The following is a 27,570-nucleotide window of genomic DNA, read 5'->3' on the forward strand; positions in this document are numbered from 1 at the left end:
GTGCCTCAGGTTACAGACAAGTCTTGACAGTGTACTATGTTTTATTAATTAATGACCTTCAGATGAGCTAGGTCGTATCCTCCTTTAGCAGATTGTTTAGCTGATGCTAGTCACAATCATGGAGCATAGACTAATTGAGAATCAATATTCTTTAGTACGTTTATATTTAAGTAACATTTTGGGAAAAGATTTATAGTCTATGGATTGTTCTTTAATAATTTAGTAAAAAAAACTTATTTGGGGCTGGTCACGTGGCTCAGGTAGTTGAAGCCCCGAGCTCCTCCTAACACCGTTAGGTGGCCAGTTCGATTCCCACATGGGCCAGTGAGCAGCGCCCTCTACAGCTAAGATTGTGAACAACAGTTCTCCCTGGAGCTGGGCTGCAGTCAGCAGTGAGAGGGTGGCGTGAGCTGCCAGGGGCTACCCTGTGGCAGCCGGAGAGAGCTGCTGTAATCGGCCTAACAACGTCGGGCGACAAACTGCCTCAGCCAGGGGAAGCGCAAGGCTCATAATACCAGCATGGGCCAGGGAGCTGTGTCCTACACAACTAGACTGAGAAACAGCGGCTTGAACCGGAGTGGGGTGGGGGAGGCAGAAAAAGGGGAAAAAAATACTTGAGACTCGGTTTTCTGTGTGCAATTTAATTTTTAGCAAAGGTCAATGTGCTTTGGGGGAAATAAATGTAGAACACATAAAAGTTGGATTTACAATCAAATGGTTTAGTTTGTTCATATTAAAGATACTTTATGAAGGAACAGCAGTAACAGAAAAAGCTCCAGATCTCATACAAGGTTGTAGTGCTATGAAAGTGAGATGCTTGTATGACACGTGGTAACTTAAAAAATTCTTTACTATTGTAAGGGTTTTTTTTTCCTTTTTAATGTGAATGAAATACAGGATTTCTATAAGTCCTTGGCCTTATACTACTTTTTTTGGGAAAGTTCAAACAGTTGTTTCAGGTTATTTTGGATTTTAGTTTTAAAATGTGGATTTCCTTTTTTTTTGAAGGGTTTGATAGTTTATTTGAAAAAAGTCGTAATGTACTGATCCTGGTGCCGACATACATGTATGATGGCTTTGTTGTTGGATATTAACAGTGTGGTATTTCTGTATGCCAGAATGGTTCCATAGGACCAATCTATTTAGAGAAATAAAGACATCTGTTCAAATAGAAATAAAGACTAGTCATTTTGGAGTTCTCCACAGAATTCATTTAATCCTCTAATGAAACAGTGGCATTATAGGGTAATATAGTTAAGAAAAAGGAAAGTTCTTTCATAAATAAGCAACTTGAACTTACATTTCTTCATATTTTGCACTTCAGTTTTTCTGGAGCTATATCCATCATGGCCAAAGCACAATCATGGAAGATCGCAGATAATTTCCATCCTGCTATTCCTAAAAAGTGGATTTTCTTTACCTATGTTCTGCTTACTACCTCTTTGCTTTTCTGACTCAGTTCACATGTACTAGTTCTTTAATTTCTAGTTTTGCATTTCCAAATTATTGCTCCTTTTCTATGAATTCATAAGAGTTTGTAAACGTATTGCAATTATTTGTCATTAGCTAGTATCTGGTGAACAAGTGATTTAAGCCATTTTCTTTAAGACTCTATATTTTTGTCCATTTTCCCCTATTATTAGATTATTCAGGTTGTATTTTTCACATCACTGATATTTATTTACTCCTAAATGTTATTGATAACATGGTCATTGGAAGTAAGAAAAATAATTTCATTTGTATAGTTTTGTAGGGCCCATGTGTTGCTTAAAAAACTTATTTCAGGAAATGCTGTCCTTTAAACAATGTTCAGTATTTAGAACATAGACCACAAATTTGTTGATTGGTTAGTTTTTAAAAAATTAAATTTGACAACTTTCACTTGACAAAATGGCAATAATAGCAGATAAGTGACCGGCTGCTTTGAAAAAAAACCAAACACATTTATTTTGACATATTTGCTTCTGTCTTTTATAGATGAGAAATTCCTCTTTGGAAAAGTTTCACTGCCTTCAGGCAGTTTGAAGAAAGGATTTATTTGTGTTTTTAAAGATGGACTCGAACTTCACATTTTTGTACATCTTAGACATAATTATTCAAATGAGGAATTTGTCATAATTATTTAATTTGTATTCTTTAGACAGAATTTTCTATTAAATATTTGTTTATTTGCAGGTATATTTGCTTACTTAAACTACCATGTCCCTCGCACAAGACGGGAAATCTTGGAGACCCTAATCAAAGGCCTTCAGAGACTGGAGTACAGAGGATATGATTCTGCTGGTATTTACTTTTAAAAAAATATTAATGGGTTTTGCATGATTCTTGCATCTAAATAGAGATGTTTTTCTTTTTGTTCGTTTGTCTTAGGTGACTAGATTCCTTAGTAATGTCTGTTTTGTTTTGGGTCAATCTAAAATCTGAAGAATTTTTGCCTTTTTAAAGGGTTTGTTCATGTAATTTCAACAGTATTACCATTTATGTACAGTATTGCTTCTTATAGGTATCTTGTAAAGAATGTTACTGTAAAAACAAATCATCTAGGGCATTTTCATGGTTGGTCGAACGAAGTTCTTAAAGGCCTTACTCTATAAAGTATCTTTTTTCTTTTCTGTAACTTTAATTTTTTTTCTCCATGGATTCCAGGCTTTTGGCATATAAACTTGCATAAAAGTCTTCGACCATAAATAAATAGCAAAGCACATAAAAATAACTTTCTGTCAACTTTATGCTCTACTCTAGCTCCTTCCCTTAACTACAATGGGATTCCCTAAGACCACCCTCAGATTTGGTGATTTCCTAGAAGGATTCAGCATATAGTTGTACTCATGACTATGATTTATTACAACAAAAGAATACAAAGCAAGATCAGCAAAGGGAAAAGGCACATGGGGTGAAGTCTGGAGGAGAACAGGTATAAGCTCAGAGTCCTCTCCTAATAGGGTCACAACAGGATGTGCTTAATTGCCCCTGCAAATTGTGACAACAGGTGTAAAATGTCTCCCCGGGAGGCTCATTACCCCTCTAGTGCCCAAGTTTTTCATTGGGGGCTGGTCACATAGACACTCTCTGTCTATAGTGTACCAAAATTTCTGACTCCTAGAAAGGAAGCGGATGTTCAGCATAAGCCACGTTGTTACCACCAGCAGTTTAGGTGCAGTGAGCTCTTAATCAGTTAGGGTGGTGGGAATCCTCCTGAAATCCAAGTTCCCAGGTACCAGCCAAGGGCAACTGTGCAATCAGGCATTTCTGAGGATAGTAGTGTCAGGCCTACTATGTACACTCTTTTCTGTACACTTAGCATTGCCGGTTGTAATGGACATTTATCTTCCATGACTTTTCCTCAGTTAATGGAAAGTCAGTTCGTCAATTCCTTTGTTCTTAAAATTCTCTCCTTCCTTAGCTTCTCTGACAACACATCTAATTCTCTTCCTTATGTGATGATGATTTCCATCTGCTGTGGGGGCTCCTTTTCTTTCACCAATTGCTTAAATGTTAACATTTCTTACTTTGTATCTTCTTACTTCCTGTCTTCATGGGTGAGCTCTGACGTCATCAGCCTCCTATATATTGGTGACTTAAAATCCAGATGTTTGTTGCAAGCTGCAGACCTGTATGTTCCACTGCCTCCTGAATAAAACACAGTATAAACTGTGCATGTTCAGACTTGACTGAATACACTCGAGTTCTCAACCCACTTTCCGCTCTGTTCTTTCTGTGTTCCTTTTCTATCAACAATCATTCAAGTCCTTTGAGCCTTAAGGAGGTGTCCCAGACTTTTCTCACTTTCTCACGTTACATCCAGTAGTTTCTATTTCCCAATATCACCCATATCTGTCTTCATTACCACTGTTTAGTTCAGGCCCTTTTCCTTTGTGCTTTGCTATAGCTGTAACTTCTGAGAGCTGGTTTCTTCTTCATGTTTCTCTTCCTCCATTTTATCCTCTATACTGTTCCCAAAGAGAGTTTTCTAAACTTTTTGCCATGTGATTTTTCTACTTGAAACTTCTCACTGTTTTTCCAGTACCTTTAGGGTAACTTTTTCAAATTCCTTGGGAAATTAAGTAGAATTTCAAGAGAGTATTTCCTGCTATTTCCTTATTCCCTCTATCCTACTTCTGAGGTGAGTGCTCATCTTCTGTGTCTCTCCACTGTCCTCCAGTTGCAACCGATAGTACTTTTATTATAACCTGAAACCACACTGTATTGTAATTATGCTTTCCTTGCCTGTCTTAATAGACTTTTAGAAATTTGAGAACAGGAATTAAGTTATTTGCATTTTTGTCTCTAGTACCTATCGTGGTTCTTGATGTATAATAGAGGTTTAGTAAATATTGAGTTGATAAATGAATTAATTAGACGAAAAAGTTTTTAATTAAAAATTTTGTCTCACAATGATAATCTTAAGTAATAGCTAGTTTTTAAATCTTGCTATTCTACCTCTTGATGTTTTAGGTGTGGGAGTTGATGGAGGCAATGACAAAGATTGGGAAGCCAATGCCTGCAAAATCCAGCTCATTAAGAAGAAAGGGAAAGTCAAAGCACTGGATGAAGAAGTTCACAGTAATGTACTTAGTTTGTTTTCTGTCCCCCGGTCCCCTCTCTTCCTTCTCACTTCCCCAGCAAATGACCTTTCTTCCCGTACTTTGGGGTCCATTTAGTGATTCTTAAAGTTGAAGGGAGGGAAGAAAACTAGTTTTGTTATTGTCTGTATTGGTTTTAAAATGTACCTGAGCTTCAAAAATGATCATATTAATTAGGGAAGGAAATGAGTTAGATACTTTTAGTGCTGCCCTTATTCATGTGTTTTCACTTGGTGATAACCTTTAGTTCGGACTAAAAACCTCGTTTGATGTACAGTAAGTCTGGATGTTGCACCTTTTAGTAGGTCTGATATGATCAGGTAAGTATCACGTTTGTCCTCAGGATTTATTTACTTCCCTGTCATAAAGTAATTGCCTAGGAATACACACTCCATTAAAGAGGATATACTTCTCAGTATATAGTTCATAATTGTCGTGTCCTGCGCATCACAGCCAATGAGGAAAGGAGAAGGGGCGGCTTTGGGTTAAGTTTTTAAGAAAGAAACAGAGACTTAATGTAGTTAAATCTCTCCGAAGGCCAGGGGGCCTCACAGTCTCAGAGGACTGGAGCCCAGAATTAAGCGGGCTGGAGGTTTTCATTGGTAAGTATACAAATATAAGAAAGTAACATTGTTTCTTACATGGTCTGTGAGACTCATACGTTGTAGCAGAAAAATGTTTATTCCAATCACCCTTTGTCTGTCAACAGCCGAAGTACAAGGTCCCATGATGTCTTAATTATGGTATGTACCTTCTCAGGGTCAAGTCTTTTATATTGTAACAGTTCCGTTGAGATAAGTGGAGAGAACTGATCTTTATTGTCCTCACGACTTCTCTCACAAACAGGTCCGATCTCACAAACAGGTGCGAGAGAAAAGCCAGAGCCTGTAACAGACTTTCCCAGGCAGGGGCAAGGGGAGACAAGGCCCCGTCCCATATTTGTCTAAGGCAGCTCATTGGGGGTCCCCACTCGGTTCCGCCTAGCTTAGGTTGTATCTCCCGTGAGATATCTTACCCGTCTTTGGCTGCAAACCATCTTTTGGAGACCAGATAGAGAGACATAAGGTGTAAACACAAGGATGGAACAGAGTCCCAGAAAGGCACAGTCTCACAGACTCTTCTTTCCTTAAGGAAAGACACGGCGGGGGGGAGGAGGGAACAGTTGGCTAGGCTGTTGTGTGATTACACATAATATTATGCTTATGCATTTTAGTTTTTCACAGGAAACTTAAAAATAAAAACTTTGAAGTAGATTGATTGAAAAAACATTAACTAAAAAATCCTGAAAAAACATTAACTAAAAAATCTTCCGCAAAACCAAGGAAACTTCAGTTTTTTTATGTATCTGCTCAAAAGGATGCCATCAGAATCCTTGTAAAAGGAGTGCAGGTAGAAGAGGAAAATGATGGATTCAGTCATGTTTTTTCACATAAACTAAACATTTAGCTTTGTAGTACCTGTTTAAAAATTACATCAGTACCAATTTTGTGTGTATTATGGGTGAAATTAACTAGGGATAGAGCAGGCACCTAAACAAGTACACTTCAGAAGCTATAGTATAAATATCTCGTATACCAGGCTGAGTATAATAAGTTTTTCAGGAGAGAATAAACCAATTGCTGTAAGATTCAGGGAAGAGTTCGCACAAGTTGGTGAGTCTAGGGATGTATAAGGAATGGCTGCTGATTGTATCTGGACAGTGAAGGTCAGAAGGGAGAACCTTCTGAGGAAAATAGCTTGGGTAAAGATAATAACAGGGAAGGAAGTTTGTAATGGAATAGTAAGTAGTCCTTTTTATTTACTTTATTGGTAGATGAATGTGGGAGGCCAAGAGGCAGATTGTGACCAGAATCACCATCTTTGAATGTCAAAATTGAAACATTTCCTCCTTTCCTGTTGGAAAGTCAGGAAGTGGTGGAGAAATGGTCACTCACAGACATTGCTGGGGAATTCTTAACTAATAAATCACTTTGAAGAGCAATCTGGCAATGTCTGGGTGGGAGGTGCCTATACCCTGTGACCAAGCACTTCCACTCTTGGGCACATACTTGAAAGAAACACGATAGACAAGGAGACATGACAAGAAGATTCATTGCAGCAAAATTTAGAAATAACCTATTTGTTTACCAGTAAGGGAATGGGAGAATACCATTGTAATGATAGTGAATGACCGTATGTAACTTTTGAAAGGCAGGCACTAAATCTGGTTTTGCGTGTAGGGGCATGGATAATTATTGGGAACTTAATGTTGGGTGAAAAAAGCAACCTGCTGTAGGATATGTAAAGTGTAGGACCATTTACAAAACACAGAAGAATACTATAATTTATGGACATCTATTAGCGTGATAGAAATGTGAAGGCAGAGCGGGAAAGGTTCTCCATCAACTTGAGAATCCTCTCGGAAGGAATGGGGTATAAAGTAGGCATCAACTGCATTTTTTACAGTTTCTATCTTCAAAAAGATATGAAGCACAAATGACTCTATGTTGCCATTTGTTATCTCTAGATGTAGGTATTTGAGGCTTTACCATTGCCAGCAAATTTAAATGTTTGAACTATTAAAAAAAAAAAAGAGAAGGATGACTTCTGAGAAGAGGTACACAGAGGACAAGCCTTGGGTGTGCGGTGGTGGGAAGATAGAAGATGCAAACAAGGAAATTATTGAAGGATTACAGCTCAGAAGGGTGAAGGGCCAGGTAGGGAGTTAGCCTTCATAGGAGTGAAAGATAAAAGAAACGCCAACTCAAACAGAGGGGGAAAAGCTGAGTAAAGAGGAATTTGAGGGACTGTAGGTAGGATTGAGGCTTAAGGAGAATAGAAAAGATGTCGTGAACTGTTGGGAAATTGAATGAGCTATCAGTTTAATGAATAGGGAACATGGGTACATGTTTCTTAAATGGCAACAGTGAAATAAGTAGGTTTGGTAGTTAACCATGAACTTGAATGGACTCAATTTACATACTTGTTACTTGCTCCAATGTGGCTTGCCCACATGTGGTGGGGGGGTATACTGCTATAATTTGTCAGCCTAAAAACCTAGTTGGATATTTTCAATGCTTACATTAGCTTGTAAAACAGTGATAAACTGTCCTTTAGTTTTCTGGAGGTAATTTATTTGGTCACCTTAATTATTCAGAACACAGGTAAGCTAGGAAAGAATACATTGATGATTATTTCCACTCATTGATTGAGCCATCCAACAAAGATTTGAATATCTGCCCTATGTAGTCATTAGTGCTTAGGGTTTAAAGGTAATAAGGCAAGCTCTTGCTTTTGTAAAATTCAAATTCTGGTGGAAACCAGGTTGACAACGTGTCATAAATGTAATAGTACAGCAAAGTTTACCATTGTGGTTTAATCTTAGGCTCTGGAATCAACCAGATTTGGGTTCAGATCCTGTCTCTATTTCCTATTCACTATGACCTGTGGCAGGCAGATTCTGTGACCTCTTTGAACCTCAGTTTCTTTTTCTGTAAAATGGAGACAGTAGTACCTATCTCACAGAATATTGTGAGGATTCAATAACCGAATGAATATTTGTTGAGTACCTATTGTATACCAGCCATTGTTCTAGGCCATGGGGACAAAACAGAGAACCAGATAGGCAAACCCCCTGCCCTGGAGGAACTTACTGTTTTAGAGATGGCCAGATAATAAATGGATAATGTTTGGTAGTAATTAGTGCTATGGAGAAAAAGTATGGTAGAGGTGACATTTGAGCACAGACCATGTGATTGTCTGAATGAGGGAATTCTAGGTAGAGGGAACACCAAGTGCAAAAACCCTGTATGGGCTTGGTCTGCTTACAGCTGAAAGTCAGTGGTGCTAGAGTGCCATAAGTGAGGGGGAGAGTGGCGGGAGATGAAGCTGGAGAGGTGGCTGAGAGCTAGGTCATGTAGGAACTGAAGGACGAAGGATTTTACTGTGTGTGTCATGGGAAGCCATTAGAAAATTTTGTGTAGGGGAGTGACATGATCTAACTTCCGTTTTGAAAGGATCACTTTGGTTGGTGTGCAAAGACTAGATTGTACAGATGGGAGATTGGACTCAAGGAAACCCTTTAAAATTCTGTTGAAGTAAAGTGGTTCAGGTGAGCGATGATGGTGGCTGGGGTCACAGTGGTAGAGTGGTGAGAGCTTTCAGAACCTAGCATGAAATTCTCAGTAAATATTGGCTGGTATTGGTAAAAGGTGTGAGATCTTTGAGGAATAATTGGAGAGGTGTGGGACATGAGGATGGAAAGGTAGATGGGGAACAGATAGTGAAGTACCTGTATGCTGTGAAAAGGTGGTAGGGCTTTATCTTGAGAAAATGGTTCTCTGGCTGTATGTTAGAATTTGAGGATCTTTTGGCACATCCTTGTGATTGGGTTTAGAATGATTCCTGTAGGTACCGATGCAAGCCACTTTTTTAAGCAATGGAAGTCTATCCAAGGATTTTAATTATTTCTTGATCAGATTTGTGTTTTAGAATAACCTCTGGTTAGCCAGTATAAAAACCACAAAGACTGATAAAGTGCTTGGAATTTCCTGTTCAGAAGTTTGTTCTTAATTTAGACCTAATTCTGATAAGCTTTGTTATCTGATAAGCTTTATCTTAGCCAGATGAATTCTGTATTTAGGAAATTAGAAGGAGGACATTACTATTAAATAACTAGAACTGTTTTTTTTTTTTTTTTTTTTTGAAGAAAGAAGAGATAGCTCATAGGGAAAAGGAATTAGGATAGCTGCTTTACAAGATCAAGGAGCATTAGTCTATAACCCCATATTTTTATAGCGTTGCACTCTTCACAGGGAACTATTCTTTGACTTTGGATGCTCTCCATAATTGCAGTTTATATTGTATGATACATTTACTGGGGACGAAAGAAATCGTTGTCATAAGGTTGTGTGTCATTGAGAAAATAAATTTATTTTTATATGTCTAATTTTTTCTTCTAAGTCTTTTAATTACTATTTTGAATATGCCTGACCTTTAGTTTCAATAATTGTATATTCCAGGTGAGCAGCACTGTAATAATTCTATTTAAATGTAGCTTATAGCGTTATCTCTACAGCATGATTTAATATTGGAATGTTTCATTTTATCTTCTTCAGAACAACAGGATATGGATTTGGATATAGAATTTGATGTACATCTTGGAATAGCTCATACCCGTTGGGCAACACATGGCGAACCCAATCCTGTCAATAGCCATCCCCAGCGCTCTGATAAAAATAATGGTATGGACAGATGGTGCATGCTGTGGAATGATTGTAGAGGGCCAGTAATGGGAGAAGAATGGAAGCACTTATGTTTTCATGGTTTTAATGTGGAAAATTTCAAACATGTTCGGAAGTAGAGAATATACAGAACCTGTTGAATCCAGCTTCAACATACATCAATACATGATAAGTCATGTTTATCGATACCCCTCCAGATTATTTTGGAAACCAGTAGATATCATATAGATAACTGTATGACAGGTAACTAGTTATTGTAGCATTTAATTTGTAAATATTAAGTGTGTATTTCTGAAAGGTAAGGACTCAGTAGATTGATGTGTCTCTGAAGTCTCTTAGGAGACTTCTCCCTTTCTTTCCTTTTCCTTGCAGTTTACTCTGTTGTTTATCCTATAGAGTTTTCTACAGTCTAGAGCTTGTTAATTGCTTACATGGGTCATTTAACTTGTCTCTCTGTCCCTTCTATTTATTATAAATTGGTATGGTGTTTGTTTACATCTGGGGGTATACAATTGTTAAACAGTAACCTTCAAGGTTGAAAGTTTTTCTGAAAAAGGCTTTATTGAGCCATCTGCTAGCCAGAAAAAGGACCAGGTCCTAAAATGTACAGTCTAAACTGCTGGCAGCAGGGCTAGACTAGGAGAAGACAAACATGTCCTCCATCCTGAGATTGATGGGGCTCTTTTATACAGTGAGTTTGGAGAAAAAAGATGTAAGTTGATTTGGAAGAATTTACATTGGCTATAGATAAGGAGGGCGGGAATAAGTGAAGCGGCGCTAGTTTTGGGATAGGTGTGTATGGTAAGGAAGAAATGTTTGTTGCTTTTGGATTGGTTGTGGCCAACAGCCTGGAAAGTTCATGCATAAGCAGGATGCCGTGGTGTCTGGTGGTTGGCTGTTCTCTAGATAAGAGTTGAAATAACCCTCTAGAAGTTGAGTCAAAGTTGCAACATATATTCAGGAATGGGAGCAGTCTTTTTTTGGTTTCTGCTCTGATAACGGATGAACTCTCTGTGTCTTTTCTTCCCACCCTCTGGTGGTAGTCTAATGCTATCATTCCTTCATTTATTGTCCCAAATACTTGTGTAAAAAGAAACTTCTCTAAATCAACTGTGTGGTTACCCTGAAGTAAAAGGTATATAGGAAAGGCAGGATAAATGTTTGATTTATTTCCTCTTTATTTACCATTCTTCCAAAATGAAGTGGTTCAAATGTTCTAAAATGAACAATGAGTTCCTTTTCAAATTGTTATTATAAATTCAAGGATTTAAAATATTTCATCTGTTTCAAAACGCTGAAGTAATTATCCATATTGATGCACAGCTTTTCCCATCTTTGGCCATTGGGATCTTATTCAGGTTGGTTCCTGAGTCCTTTTGATGTGACCCTAATAGGCTCAAAAGTCTGCGTTATTTTCTGGTAGACCAAGATGTCCTATGCTCATCTTCTCCTGCCCCAGATCTGGAATCAACCATTTCTCTAAGGCAGCCCTAGTTCCTTTTAGTGGAAATGATACTTAAAGACTATAAGCCACGTCATCGCACTTAGACCTTTTCAGTGGGCAGAGCTAGACAATACATGTACCTCTGTGTGCACATGCGCACATTTAAATTTAAAGGTAAAACACAACATAATTTTAAACTAACACTTTCAATTCAAGTCCAAGGCTATAAGGTTTTTACTTAGCCTCATTGATCTGTGTATCTCCTTTCAATCACACCTAAAAACATAGGTCTTAACACTAGCAACATACTTATTTGTCTGTCACATGATATACATAAAACAGAATAATAACCAACACTAGCATAACAGTATATTTACTGTTGTTTGTTAAGTTTTCTTATTAGTTTTTTTGTCCTTACGGTATCTTTTTCTAGGGCTGTATAATCAAATTAATAAATAATCCTTCTCTATGTGGTTGTGCTACCAGTTGGATACAGCATTATTATAATATGCTTTACTTTATTTTGAGTGTTAGGGATTGATTTTTCTTTAAAAATCAATTTTATTTACAACTATTTAAAATATTTGCATAGTTCTGAGGTCACACCTTTAAAAAAAGCATATTAAAATAAGTTACTTTCTATCTCAGTTTCCTTATACCATCTCTCCCTGGAGATAATAATTTAACACATTTTTTTAGTGTTTAAAAATAAGCTGTTTTTAAAAAACGATTTAAAAAATAGCTGTATTTAAAAAATAACTTTAAAAATAAGCAAATACTTACAAGTATATAGTATATGTATATGTTTGTGTGTGTACGTGTGTGTCCTTTCTGAGACAAGATTTTACAGTTTAATTCAGAAATTACCTTTTTAGGTTTCTGAGCTTCACAGAATTATTGTTGAATTGGATTAGAATGCTAACAATGGCTCAAACTTTTAATTCTGACAAGGTCTTTATAAAAGATTCCTGAAAACTTATAGCTAGATTATATTTTGAGAATTTGGCTTTAAATTTAAGGCTTTATGTTAGCTATCAGCTATTTATAGTCCTCTTATGTTCTAGCATTAAACATTTTATATATATATACATATATATATATAATTTTTTTCTATTGGGAAATATTGGGGAACAGTGTGTTTTTCCAGGACCCATCAGCTCCAAGACAAGTCATTGTTTTCAATCTAGTTGTGGAGGGCGCAGCTCACTGGCATGTGGGAATCGAACCACTTGACCTTGGTGTTATGAGCACAGCTCTCTAACCAACTAAGCAAAACAGCTGCACCCAAATATTTTTTTAAAGATTTAATTTTGTAGTATTATTTTGTGATATCATCTTTTCTTCCTTAAAGATCCAGTGAAAATTTTTATTGTTTGGTTTGTAATGAATGCATTCAGTCTAAGCTCATTTAATGTCAGAACAAAATGTCAGATCGTTAAGTATTTTAAAAACATTTTTATAATGTAATATACAATTGAGTTTAGTGGTAACTTCTCTCCTCACTTACATGAACTTTAAATAATAAATTCATATTAGTCGTCTTCATGTATACTATTAGTAGCTACAAATAATATTGTCAACTTTGATTATCCATTCTTACATTTTCCAATATTATTTAATCAAAAAAGATGAAAACATCCCACTATCATATATATTTGATCTTGGAATGCTGTTTTAACATTTATTTATCTGACATTCCAGGATTTATTTGTCTGGACCTCAGGTAAATAAATTTAATTATAGAACTGAATAACTGGTTTTTCTTATTAACTTCTTTAACTTTAGCTCTTTTTTCCAAATTACAGTTGACATTCAATATTATATTAGTTTCAGGTGTACAGCATAGTGGTCAGACGTTTGTATAATTTATGAAGCAATCCCTCCACTAACCCCCTTGACATCATACATTTTTATTATTATATTATTGACTATATTCCCTATGCTGTACTTTACATCCCCATGACTATTTTGTGCCTGCCAATTTGTACTTCTTAACTTTAACTTTTTAAGCTGTGGTTCTTAAACGCATTTAGTGTAACTCGGGTTGTTTTAGTTTGAAAGTTTTTCTCTTTAAACTTAGGAATGTCCTATGCATAAAATGAATGAACAAAGAAGTGAGAATAATAGTTATTTAGTTCAACTCTCTCATTTTGCAAATGAGAAAACAGACCCAGGGAACTTGGTCCTTTCACATGGTGACATTGGGTTAGTAGTTTAGCCACAACTGAAATTGATGTCTCTAGACACGAGTTTGTTGTATTTCCCCGCTATACCCATCTGCCTGGCACTGCGTGCTTCCCTAATGCACATAAATTGTGCTGTTGGTCTACCTCAGGATAATCAGATAACGAAAAGTCAGTAATACTCGATTATACCTTGAAGTATAGCATGTGACACGTTTTTGACTTGAGAAAAATCTTGTAACAGTAATGATTATAATGTTTACTAGACCTGTAATATTTTGTCATCAATACCTTTATTTGTTTTAGAATTTATTGTTATTCACAATGGAATCATCACCAACTACAAAGACTTGAAAAAGTTTTTGGTAAGTAAAGTGACCTAAAAAGACACCGATCTTTGGCAGTTAACTTCCTTCCTTCCTTCCTTCCTTCCTTCCTTCCTTCCTTCCTTCCTTCCTTCCTTCCTTCCTTCCTTTCTTCTTTCCTTCTTCTTTCCTTCTTTCCTTCCTTCCTTCCTCCCTCCTTCCCTCCCTCTCTCCCTCCCTCCCTCCTTCCTTCCCTCCCTTTCTTCCTTTGTCCAATTGAACTCTCTGCAGTGATGGAACCCTATAGCTGTACTGTCCAATGTAGTAATCACTCTCCATACTCTCCATATATGGTTATGGAGCTAGTATGACTGAGAAACTAAACTTGAAATTGTATTTCACATTATCAATTTAAATTTAAATGGCCACTTGTATTGGACAGTATAATATCATTATTAAATAAAGAATCATTATATTCATTATGGAATTTGTGTTTTGTGAGTATTATATATTTCATTATATTTTAATTATTTTAAATGTATTTAATTCCTTGTGGCATATATAGATTTATGTAATTATAAGTGTATGTTCAGTTACACAGAATACCTCACTGTTTTGGGTTCACTATAATTAAATGGTGACCTTAATTTTGAAGAGTGGGTAATGGGGTAGTGTGGTAAAAAAAGATTAGAAATTGATTATTGAGATTTGGGGGAAAACTTATGTAGAGATTTGGATATGTTGTGTACTTCCTCAAATGTATCAATTTTTTTCCTTCTAATTACAGGAAAGCAAAGGCTATGACTTTGAATCTGAAACAGACACAGAGACAATTGCCAAGCTCGTTAAGTACATGTATGATAATCGTGAAAGTCAAGATACCAGTTTTACTACCTTGGTGGAGAGAGTTATCCAACAATTGGTATTAAATCATACTTTTAAAGATAATTATTGCCAATATTAATTACAATAACTCTTAAAGTTAAGATTGAGAAGTAGGAACTGTGCTCATTTTTAAATATTTTTGACTTTTGTTTCCCATGTATGTAACTATTCAATTTGAATACTTGAGAGTGTTGTTGGACTGATTGACCTTTCCTTTCCCATACACACTAAACATTTTATTTCTTTCACTGTAGCTTAGTGTCATGGGAATTAAAAGTAATCTAAAAATCAAACATTTTGTCCCAAAACTATGTATACACACACACACACACACACCCACGCACACCCACACCCATACATGCCACACACAATATGCACACAATCCACACAGTCGAGGACTCATCACTTTCTTGCTTCCTACTTATTCCAGTGTTCTTCACAGTCAATAATTTAGCACAAGGGTAGCTTCAGTGAAACACACATTCTTTATTCTGGGATGACGTCTGCATGTCTCTGAGCCCGTATAATGAGCTCCATATTTTTCCTTATGGGGACTTCTCCTTGGTTCTGTGCCACTATAGAAAATTATTTCCCAGCCCCAGAGAAAAGTGGTATTCTTTTTGATTCCATCCCAGTTGCCCTAATTAAAAGTGAAGGATAATCAAAGATCTACAAAAGTCTAAATGCATAGTGATTTCCACCCCCTTTCCCACTCATAATTCTAGCTTTCCCATTTAAAAGCCCTTTACTTTTCTATGAAGGTCCGACCTTCACCTCCCACTTCCACCCAGTCGTATGATGTCTGCAGTAAAGGAAGAGAAGAAAATAGAGGCCTGTTCCATTCCTTTACACAAGGGAGAGTAGTGTGCCTTCCCAGCCTTTTCTTGTTTCTACTCATAGTATAAACCAGTTTGTGTTCTCTGGTGGTTCCTTCCCTCTCCTACCTCATGTTCCTCCTCTATTCATTCTTTATTTCTTTAGTCCCTGTACCTGAGGAGGTTGGGTTGAGGAGGTGCTATGTTGTGCATGTTAATAATTACAATTGTGCATATTTATCTGCAATATCAAGGTCAAAAAAGTATAAGTTAACTGGTAAAAAATTAGTGGGTCAGAAAATGAGTTTTGGATATTGACTTGGGACCTTTCCCAATTCTGTCCTTCCCTTACTAATGGATAAAACTGGAGGTATGATGTATCTGTTGAGAAAGGTTGGTACCATGTGCAAAGGTGACTTTTAAATGGTCTGTTTGGGGGCTATTATCTATTGAGCCTATTTCAAGAGTAGGCTTGGTTAAAAAGTCGGTCTTGGATACACCAAAACTCAGGAGGAAGTGTCTATCTAAAACTTATACTCGTTTATACACTAGTGCAAAAGAGCAGTTGTATAAACAAAAAATTCCTGTGCTAAAGGCAGTATGTTTTAGGCATTTCACATTTGATAATTGATTATAATATATATTACTAATGCATTTTTTTTTCCCTCCATAGGAAGGTGCCTTTGCCCTTGTATTTAAAAGTATTCATTTTCCTGGCCAAGCAGTTGGCACAAGGTATATATAAATTTAGTAATGACTAATGATTATATGTACTTTGAAATTTTTGAATTATGATTTTATTCTCTGTACACTATAAATGACCCTTCACTATAAAGGCTTTGCCCTTTCTTAGAGATAGTCATGTGAGCATATTTTTATATGCTCCTTCTTGTCAGTTGTTTTACCATTTTTCCATTTAACAGAATCCTTTAATAAATCATACATGTTGGCATTTATAACTGGCCTTTTGTCTGTAGTGGGGCACCACCATTACTTTGTGAATTTGCATAGTGCATATTCTCTACTTTAAGGCCCAAAACATTAACTTTATCCATATTTTTTTGAAGTATACTAGACTGAGTCCTAGGTAATTGTACCATCACTGCTTTTCCTAGGATAGTTAAGCCTATCTGGTTTAGAACAGTGAAGAGCCCCGTGATGTGATAAAAGACAGTTACCTCTGAAGGCAGGGTGACTCAGTAGAAGGCGCTAAATGTTCCTCTGTTCATGTAACGAAAGAAAGTTTGCATTTAACATGAAAAGGGACAAACATTTCAAATGTGTTGTTGTAGAATAGGGATTGGCAAATCTTTTCTGTAACTGGACAGATTGTAAATATTTTCGATCTGGGCCATGTGGCCTCTGTAGAGCAACTACCCAGTTTTGCTTTTTTAGTGTGAAAGCTATGGAAAATATGTAAAAGAAAGGGAATGGCTGTGTTCCAGTAAAAATAGACAAACCTGCCTTGTTGGTCATTGTTTGCCGACCTCTGTTATTGAATATTTTTTTAAAATTCTGTTTATATCATTTTGTTATATCTGAAGTTGAGCTTGGAGGGAGAATTTGAACTTTTATTTGAAGAATGTTCTGTCACCAATTTAAATTTTATATCATTAATGCAGTATTTGTAAAAATGGTTTAATTCTGTTTAATTTGGTACTAATAGACGAGGTAGCCCTCTGTTGATTGGTGTACGAAGTGAACACAAACTGTCTACTGATCACATTCCAATACTCTACAGAACAGGTAAAAACATTTCCTATATCATACCATGGGGAAAATGTATAAATTGCAGTAGACACAAAGAATTATTTTCCGTAAATTGAAATAAATGCCTCTGGTCAGGTCCACTCTTGCATATAGTTCTGTCTAGATATGAAAAGGATTTGTGTTGTGATTTCTCTGACGAGCAGAATTTTTTTCTGTTGTATATCCATAGCTAGGACTCAGATTGGATCAAAATTCACACGGTGGGGATCACAGGGAGAAAGAGGTGGGAAATGCACTCTGCATGGATCGGGAGGAATCTTATCCTCTTTTGTTCATTCTTTACTAATTCTTTGTTCTTGGAGTGAATGAATGTGCTGGGCCTCTAAAAATGTGCTTATTTAATGGGGAAACATATTTTGACATTTTTCTAATTTGCAGAGTGTATTTTGTCTGTCTGCTTTTGGCATTTAGAAAACTGCTTTTAGTAATTTGTTTCTTTAAAGTCCCTGAGATTTGAAAAAGTAATTGAAATTGTAAAGTTTTTTTCCTTTACTTTAAATTAAAATCATGTAAGATACATTATTATAAATAAGATGCTAAGATTAGGGAAAGAACATTGTTTGCTAGGCTGTGATAGATTGAACTCAGTGGTGGTAGTTTGAATAATTCCGCCTAACTTTTAACTGACATAGGTTTAAATGTTTTTATTTTATTTTATGCATGGTATTTTACTTTTAGATTTACATTCAATATCTTGATTGGCTTTTTTTGAATTTGGAATTGTTGTTTTTTTGTTTGAAGTTTATTTCTTTATAGAGCTTTCAGCTATGCAAACTCTGGATCATTTTATGGATATAATTAGACAAAAACCCCACAATATGCTCTTTCCATTTACTTATTACTAAAAGCTTTCTATGTAAGACAGGGAGTGGTAAATTCAGGAAATAGGAACCCCCGTATTATTAACGTATAATTCTTGGTTTCTTGAAAAACAAATTAGCAAAGTATTCTAAACCTATTCATTTTTAGATAGTGGCTACTTTCACTATTTTATCTGTAGCAGAAAGTTACTTTTTTAAAATAACCTTCAATTCTGAGATGTTAGAATTTTTTATCTTTCTCATCCCCCGCTCACTCCCTTTTCAAGAGAAAAACAAGTCTACCAGTGAGAGTACAGATTTTAGATCCAGAATTCCAGATTTCTGTTAATAATTCTGCTCATGTATACATTACCTATATGTTACTTTGTACATTATTTTAGGCTGCTTTTAGAAACAATAGAAAAACATTGATTAAGGTCTTAGGAAGTTGGAGGAAAAATTTATCATGAGACATCTCTTTGAGATCAGAGTTTGTGTTTTAATGACATTTATCTCTCTAGCTCCTGGTAGGTACATAGTGTGTGCAGCTCAGCAGAGTTTAATTTAAAAAGTCTGGCCTCTTACTGAAGAGGCTATATAGAGGGGAGAACCCTAGACTGGCTTTCAGGCTTTTACTGTTGTATTTTCTCCAGGTGACCAAATAAAGTGTATGATGTAACTGTATTCCACTGAAATCAAATCAGATGAGATAATCAACATATGGGAAGACATTTTATAGATTGTAAGAGTTATAAATGTCAAGTAGTAATATTCTTTTTGTTTAAACTGGCAATGATACCTCATATTCTAATAAATACTGTAAGTAAATATACCTTGTCACTTGAAGAATGAAATAACACATATTTGGAGAAAGAATGTAGTGAAACGCAACTCCATTAGGGCATTTTATAACCAAAGCTGGTTGTATTGATTTAAAAAATGTAGATGCTGGGCTATCCTTTTATCTAGTTTTTAATTCACTTTTTATGCACAGTAAAGTTCATTCCTTTTTTTTTTTTTAAAGACAAAAGTTTATTCCTCTGTCACAAAGGCAGTCCAGGATTGGTATGGTAGCTCCACAAAACCTTTAGGAATCCAGGCTCCTTCCAATCCATTACGCTGTCATCCCAAGAGTGTGTTGCTTATCCTCATGTTCCAAGATGGCAACCAGAGCTCCACACACCACATCTACATTCCAGGAAGAAAACTAGAGGACAGAAAAAAGTTCACTTTATTTGATGTACAACTTACCGAGTTCTTTCAAACACAGGCAGTTGTGTAACCACCACGAAATTAAGATTCAGAAAAATTCCATCCCCTAAAAAGTTCCCTCCAGCTGCTACTTTGTTGTCAACTCTTGTCCCCATTCTGAGCTCCTGGCAAACACTGATTATTTTATCTTTCTCGAGTATTATCTTTTCTAGGATGTTACCTTATACTTATATTTTGAAATGTGGTACCTTTTTTGCTGTTGAATTTGGATGGGAAGAGCTATTTTATTTTCATGCCGAAACCACACCAAATAATAATGGATTGTGGAGAACTCTAAGATGTATGTTTCTAAGAATAGTTATTTCCAAGTCTTTATAGACATGCATTTTAAAGGATTGACACAATATGAGTTTTTACAAGTGTATTGATGGTATTCTCTGGCCATTTTTTCCGTAGATTATAAATAAGGTCTATGTCCTAATCTTGGAGAAAGGTGCTTTTTTGTCTTCAATTAATAGATTTTTTTTCTATATTTGGCTAATTTGTCAAACTTCAGTATGCTTTCCAGTGTTGACTTTAGTTGTGAATGAGCAAAAAGGAAAAAAAAAAACTTCATTAGTGACTTGATGAATTAAGTAGAGATGCCGGGATTCTAAAGTGCTACAATTGAAAGGATATCATTGCAAAAGGACCATACTTTATCTTGACTTATAAGAAATGTTAGAAAACTCAATTTTAAGAAAGGAGAGGTTACGGGTTTATAATATTTTCACTCCTAATTGGTAGGTGCCACATATGATATAGCATGGTTAAAGAGTTATAAGTATCTTAGTTTTATTTTTGAATTATAACTAGTGTAGACTACATCTTGATTTGTTATACCGATTTACTGTTAAAATCTAGAGAAATTTTGTTGTGAGATGATAAAAATTGCTATGCCAGTAGTCTGCATTTTATTTTTCATTGCACAATTTTGATATTTGAAATGTAATTTTTATGATAAGTTTAGGTATACAAACTTATATTAAACACAAATTTGTATTAATTCCATCCCATTTTATATAGTTAAATTGTGATTAGATTATACATAGTTTGGATTAAACAAACATTAGTGATATTAATGAATTATCTGCCTTTTACTTGGAAAATAAATGTTATATTAAAAATATTAATAATGTAGCACTATTATCTGCCACGCTATCTTTGATAGTTGCCATTTCACTACACTTTTTCTCTATTGTTTTTGATGGCTTATTGCATGGAAATAAGGTGATTTACCTGGCATTTCAAAGTTGCTGAAATTATTTTGTCTTGCTATGTTTTTCTGTTGATTTTTGTAGAAAGCTATGTGTATTTATATACTGGCCGTGGTTTTCTACATGTTTGCCAATTTTGTTAACTCTGTGCTCTAGGCAAAGATAAGAAAGGAAGCTGCAATCTCTCTCGTGTGGACAGCACAACTTGCCTTTTCCCTGTTGAAGAGAAAGCGGTGGAGTATTACTTTGCTTCGGATGCAAGGTAAGCTTCTTCAGTTGATTCAAAGAGAATTTTTAATACAACTTCTCATGCTACAGGAAACCAGAAAGTCATTTTGTATAAATCTAGTCATGCTGTGTAGGAGAACTTTGTTAATTAAAGGAAGTGAAGGTGACCTTTTGGAGATGGGATTCGACAAACACTTTTCCTCTCAATTCAAAGCACATAGGTCAGTTTACAAAGGTAGATACAGATAGATAATAGTCCTTGAGACTTGTTCCAGTGTGTTTACTCTGAGCGCTTGTATTTCTTTTTCTGTTATTTCAGGAGTTTTCCCAGGTTTTGGACGGAGGAGAGACTTTTAGAGGGAGGAGAGTAGAATGGCTAGTATTTCACCAATTATTGTACTTTTAGTCTAACGTAGACACTTATCTTTTCAATTTAGAAGTAATTGGCAGCATAATCACTTTTACAAAGGCAATAGTACTAGATGAAGAGATTTTGAGAGAAAATGCAGTGGGATGCTTAGATGTATTTATAAATAATAAATGATGTATTATAATAAATAAAAGTTGTATTTATAAATACTAAGAGTAATGAGGATAAAATGGAATCACTCAAATTGTCAACAGGTATTTGAGTCATTTATTTAAGGGGATCTAAAAATGAAAAATGATTCAGTTTAGGACTGCAGGGAATGTAATATCTCCGTGAGAAAACAAGCTTTAGTGTTTTCTAATGTTTACAGATGTATAAAGTGTGTAGTCAGTGCTAAGATATGTTATTGCTGTCATTAAGTAGGTTTGTTACAGAGTTGACAGTTAGGACTTAGATAAACTGGAAGTTGCAGGAGCATCTCAGCCATTTTTCAGTCACTCATACCTTCATATTGAACAGTCCAGCAAAGCCATGTGCTGGGCTCAGGAGTTCATGGTGAATAAAAATAAAAATATTACTTGTCCTTAAGGAGCGCTTCCTTAATGTAGGAGACATCTTAATCAGTAGTCACACAAGTGTAGAATTCCAGCTATGACAAGAGCTACAGAATGTTAATGAATAGGGTGACTTACTCTCCTATGGGTACATTTCTTTAAGGGAATGATGCTTGAATTGAGAGTTGAGATATTAGGAGTTAATTAAGTGAAGAGGTGGAGGAAAGAACATTCATTCTCTGCAGGTAGATCAGCCTGTGAGAGCTTGGGATGGGCAGGAGTATGACTGGAACAGAGAGGAAGTTTGGTGGGAGATAAGGCTAGAGGAGGAGATAGGGGATCACAGGAAGGCGTTTTATTGTTTTCCTAAGAGCCAGAGGGAAGCTGTCAGGTGGTTTGTTGGGTGAGGGAGAAATGCTGACTAGAGTTGCCTTTTGATAACCGTTTTGGCAGAAATGGAGAATGAATGGATGGACGGAGATTAAAGGGAGTGTGGGTGGACAAGTTAGGAGGTTGCTGTAGTCCAGCCAAGAGCTGATGGTAGCTTTCACTGGCTTGTGGTGGTGGACACAGAAGCTGTGAGAAATATTTAGGAGTTAAAATCGAAGGACTTAGTGATGGCTAGAATGAGGAAGAAACAACCATGCTTCTTTCTGATGTGATCTAATTCAGTGTATGTTGCTGCACAGAGATCTTTTTCTTCATTGTCCACGGTGACCGCCCCTCAGCCCTACTCCCCTGTGGGGAATGGCGTTGATCACCAGAACGCTGTCAGTGATAGTGCAGGAGGATAGAGTTTGTACTTAAATTTGGTCCTTGTGTCCTTATGGTAGTTTTATTTGTAACAGTCATCCTTGATTATTGATTGTGATATCTTCTTGAATGTTGTACAGTGCTGTCATAGAACACACCAATCGCGTCATCTTTCTTGAAGATGATGACGTAGCAGCTGTGGTGGACGGCCGGCTTTCCATCCATCGGATTAAACGCACTGCGGGGGATCACCCTGGGAGGGCTGTGCAGACCCTGCAGATGGAACTCCAGCAGATCATGAAGGGTGCGAGCTTTTGTCATGTTACGGCTTGGTGTCAAATGGAAAGGATGCATTCTACTTCCTGTCCTAGTGTAGGAACCTGACAACGCAGTGTGAGGAAGTCTTTCCCGTGATTAGTGAAGGGATAACTCCAGGAAAAGGGATGGTTCTTTGGAGAAATGATCTGCTAGTTTTACAGTAGTTCTCCTTCAAACTGATTCACGGTTTATTGTTTCTAACATTAAAAAAGAGATTGATTGTTTAAATAGTACATGGTATTTTTAAGATGCTTTATCAACACAGTCTGTATTCTGCTTTTTATTCCTCTCATTCTCTCTATGCTTGCATTTTCTCATATATATGAAATGGGGATGATAGGACCTACTTTGTTAGGCCATTTGAGGATGGAGAGAGCTAATATATGTAAAGCCCTTAAAACGGTGCCTGACACACGTAGTGAGCCCTACATAATGTTTGCTGCTATTAACTATTATGATTACTGTGGTGATGGTTTTTCTCCTTTCTGGTGGAGTTGTGGTGGGAATAAAAGCTAACATTTACCATGTAACTGCTATATGTCATGTCTTTACTGTATGAATCCACACTCCAATGCTGTGAGGTAGCTGCTGTTCTTATTTTAAGAAATTTCCTCAGAGCCACTTAGCTAGTAAAGATAGGACCTTGATTTCAACCTAAATCTGACTCCAAAACTTAAGCTTGTCCCACTCCCCTGTTTTTCTCTAACTGCATATTTTAGGTATGAAGTTAATAAATGTGATGTTTCCTCCTTACTCATTTTTTTCATATAAGGTAAAATGTCATATATGAATATTATTCTCTCCTGCATAACCTTTTGTTTCATTTTATTTACTAAGATTATAGTAAAGGAGGTATACTTTCAGTTTTGTACAAATTTCTTTGGCGTATTTCTGTTTTAATGATATAATTTATATTACTTTAGGTAACTTCAGTTCATTTATGCAGAAGGAAATTTTTGAGCAGCCAGAGTCAGTTGTGAACACAATGAGAGGAAGAGTCAACTTTGATGATTATACTGGTAATGACATATGCATTATTTTATTATTTCAGCGTCTCCTGTGGGGGTTGACATTGACAGCCTGGCAGTTCATTGTCCTTGATAACCGTATAGAGCAGCTGTGGCTGCCAGCCACCAGTGGGCCCAGTCATCTTTTAAAAGTCCTCAGTGTATTATTCCTGATATGAGTTGTACCTAGAACAGTCAGATTCACAGAGACAGAAGGTTGATTGGTGGTTACCAGGCACTGGGGAGAAGGGAGGCTGGGGAGTTATTACTTAGTGGGTACAGAGTTTGATTCTGGGAAGATATAAAAGTTCTGGAGATGGATGGTGGTGATGGTTGCACAACAGAGGGTGCTTAATGCCACTGAACTGTACACTTAAAAATGGTTAAAATGGTAAATTTTATGTTCTGTATATTTTACCATGATTAAAAAAGTGAATAATAACTAATGGTTGCCGGGAGCTGAGGGAAGGGGGGAAATGGAGAGTGACTGCTAATGGATTTGGGTTTTTTTTGGGGGGGGATGATGAAAATGTTCTAAAATTAGATCGTGGTAATGGTTGTACAACTCTGAATATACTAAAAACCACTAACCATACACTTTAAAAGGGTGACTTAATGGGCTGCGACATACATATCTCAATAAAGTGGTTATAAAAATGGCTAAAAAGTCACATTTGAAAATTATTGTGAGTTGTAGGGGTATTAGGGTGATTTTCCTGGGGAAAGAAGAGTCCTTTGGTGTACCATTAAAAACATTTAACTTCTTTTCAGTTCAACAAACCTTGGTTGGGCTCCTCTGTGTCCCAGGGACTGTCCTGGGCACTGAGAATTTTAAGAATGAGACCATTCCCCTCGCTGGGAAGCTTACACGTATCTGCTTAGTCTGGGTTTTCTCTTTCACTTTATAAATGAGTAAAGGTCTGAACTTCCCCAGAGGGTTTTCCAGGTGTTTGCCTGATGCCTTATGGGTTAGCCTGTACCTTTCTGTGTGTTTAAGGTAGAGGGGAGAGTGTAATCCTGATCTTATGTCTGGAAATTGAATATCTTGTGTCACAGGAATTTGGGCACCTTGCTGGGATGCCCAAGGAGGATCGACATTCTGTGGTCACAAGGTGTCCATAACTATTTATTGCTGTAAGGTTTTTGGCATACTACTCGATTATCATGGCAAGTTTAATAAGCATTTTAACAAATAAGTTTTGGGCTAAGCTTCTCAGTGTTAGGAATTAGGTTTTGAGAAATAGTTGCAGGTATGCAAAAGTCTTTTTTTGAATCTGTGTCATATGTATGGTATTAAGTGTCTTTCATGTCAGTTCCTGCTAATGGATAGAGGATGATTTCTCTGAATAAGTGCTCTCTTTCTACCTTTTTCTTTTCTGAGCAGCATTTCTGCCAGCAGGAGGGAGTTGTTGAAGGCTGAGTTACGGATTGAGCATCTGTGTGCAGAGTGCCATGCTGAACGTATCCAGGACTGTAGCAGAGTTTAGGAAGAGTTTTTTCTGATGTCTCCTCCTTGAGGTTCTTGTAATCTAGAAGGGGAGTGAATATGTAATTATTTAAGCAAAGGTGAAATAGGGTAAATGGCATTAGACATACAATTTAATGTTGAAATATTTAAAGGTTAATATTGAATGTAGAGAAAGAGAATGAAGCTGTTTGTGGATGGGGCTTTGGGGCTAGGAAGGCTTCATGAAGTAGGCAGGTGTGGGTTTAAGGAAGAGTTAAATAGGTGAAGATGAGATGCAGCCATAGCAGTTGGGTAGAACAGTATTAGCTAAGGGGATACAGTGGAACACCATCAAGCTCTGTGGAATAATATGTAGCCTCATTTGTCTGCCCCGTCTAGTACTTGAAGAGGAGTAAAAGAACAGTAAGTCTAGGAAAGAAGGTGAGAGGAGCTGTCAAGGAGGGCCATGAATGCATTCTAAGATGACGGAGGGCGTGCTTGGGGTACCTCCTTTTTTTAGAAATTGCAGAGCTTTTAGGAAACTTAGGGAAGACTTAGGAGTCAGGGTGATGACAACTTTACTGAGGTGAACTGGGTACCACTCTGCAATGTGCACTGGAGGAGCGGGTGGCTGAGGCGCAGTTCCCAGGTAGGATGTTGCCCTGTCTGGGTAAAGAGACAGGGAAAGGGGGGGCAGTGGGGGCAGGAGCGGGGCAGGAGCAGTCTGAGCCAGGACCTGCCTCTGCCTGTGAGTGTGTGTGTGCGTGTGTGTGTGTGGAGGGGGGCGTGCTGAAGGCGGATGATCTGGAAGACCTGGGAGAGGAGCAGTAAACACCATTTGTGGTCTTTATGGAAATATGATCAGGGAAAAGATTTGTGTTACAGAAGGGAAGAAGATGAGACCCACTTTGAGAAGTCACGAGTTTAAAAAGCACTTTTGTCTGTGTTATGTGTTCCTCATCAAAGTTCTGTAATATAAACAGGATAGCTGTTACCTTTTTTTGTTGTTCAGGCAACAAAAAGGCTCTGTCAGTTTGTGTCCTGGCCAGGGTCACATGGCTTGTCACGTGTGGGCAGCCTCCTGTGTTCAGTGGTGTCCGAGTGCTCTCCTCGGGCGCTTTTGTGGCCCCCCTGATCAGAATTAGGCTTCTCGCCAAAGCATCCTCAGTTTCCGCCTTAGGTGACTCCTGCCAGAATTACCTCAGACGCACCTCGGCCAGCAGGGAATTTGCTGGGACTGATTTTAGGGAAACAGCAGTGACCAGCTAACCTCACCATCTTACCTCCTTGTCATTCTTGGTCATCATCTGAAATACAGGTTTCTCTGGTAGTCTGCCTGCTTTTATACTGACTCATCTCCAAACTGATTTGCCTTTGCACAACCCTGACCAAACCTCTTACTATTGTTTCCTTTCTTCCCAAACCTTTTCAGTACCTGCCGAGGTCTGCGGAAGAGCACCGTGGGCAGAGGTGCACAGACAGGCTTGGCGTAGCACAGGAGCAGCCAGAAGGCCAGTTTGGCTGGCGCGGCCTGGGTGAGGGGACATGCCAGGAGATTAGGTCAGAGTGAAGCAGGAGACAGGGCATGGAGCAGGAGACTTGAAGGCCATGCATAATAAGGGGTTTGGATACATATTCTAAGTTATTTGGGAAGTCAGTGAAGCTTTTCATTGTTTTATTTTCCACTTTACTAATTTTTGTAAATAGAGAAATGCCCTCTCAGTATTGAAATTTGAAAGGAAGAACATAAAATTATTCAGAAAGATAAAAAAAGCAAAAACATAAACCTAGGTTCCATATTATAGTCAATTCAGGTAGAAGAAAGGGTGGGGCGATGAAGAGCAGGGGCAAAGTAGACGAGACGTAGGAGGATTGCTGCCCCCGTGTGCACATCCATCTCCTCAGCCACACTCGGAACTGTCTGCGTGCAGAGCCCTGAGAGCCACACAGTGCCTTGGACAGTATATGCACTTGGGGGCTGCTCAGAAATATTAGTTCAATAATTGAATGAATGTAGAATGCAAATTTCTCACAGGTAGGAAACTAGAGCCCTGTGTAGAAGGATCCATAGACTAAGAGCCCTTAGAACAAAACATACTGAGCTATAGAGACAGAAGAAGGAGGTCAAACTCATCAGAGGATGTTGAGATCAGATTTGTGTTTTTAAAGAATTGCTCTAGAGGATCATTCTGGTTGTGTGTGGAGAACAGGCTCCAGGAGGTGGAGGATAGAAGAGGGAAGAGTTAGGAGAGTGTTGGTCTCATCCAATGGAGAGAGATGCTGGGCTCTGGTGATGGCAGTAGCGGTGCGATTGAAGGTGGAGCCCCCAGGACTTGCTTGCAGAGTGGATGTGAAGGAGGGGCGGGAGCAACAAGGGGCTCCGCCGTTAGGTGATAGGTGACCGGCGATGGCGTGTGC

The 27,570-nt window shown here is 37.4% G+C and overlaps 1 protein-coding gene across 2 annotated transcripts in view; it reads left to right on the forward strand.

The window, feature by feature from the left end:
- Positions 1 to 27,570, forward strand: part of GFPT1 (glutamine--fructose-6-phosphate transaminase 1) — a 55,141-nt gene that overhangs the window by 11,058 nt on the left and 16,513 nt on the right. The window contains exons 2-12 of one of the 2 annotated variants that reach the window (XM_081068045.1): positions 2,176 to 2,283; positions 4,456 to 4,563; positions 9,680 to 9,805; positions 13,739 to 13,797; positions 14,525 to 14,659; positions 16,111 to 16,172; positions 17,104 to 17,183; positions 17,377 to 17,430; positions 20,632 to 20,737; positions 22,521 to 22,684; positions 23,622 to 23,717. In XM_081068045.1, the coding sequence (XP_080924171.1) occupies positions 2,176 to 2,283; positions 4,456 to 4,563; positions 9,680 to 9,805; positions 13,739 to 13,797; positions 14,525 to 14,659; positions 16,111 to 16,172; positions 17,104 to 17,183; positions 17,377 to 17,430; positions 20,632 to 20,737; positions 22,521 to 22,684; positions 23,622 to 23,717 (1,098 nt within the window). The remainder of the gene's footprint in view (positions 1 to 2,175; positions 2,284 to 4,455; positions 4,564 to 9,679; positions 9,806 to 13,738; positions 13,798 to 14,524; positions 14,660 to 16,110; positions 16,173 to 17,103; positions 17,184 to 17,376; positions 17,431 to 20,631; positions 20,738 to 22,520; positions 22,685 to 23,621; positions 23,718 to 27,570) is intronic. The other variant, XM_081068046.1, reaches the window with a different exon arrangement.

This window comes from Rhinolophus hipposideros (genome assembly GCF_964194185.1).
Source record: "Rhinolophus hipposideros genome assembly, chromosome: 12".
Classification (NCBI taxonomy): domain Eukaryota; kingdom Metazoa; phylum Chordata; class Mammalia; order Chiroptera; family Rhinolophidae; genus Rhinolophus; species Rhinolophus hipposideros.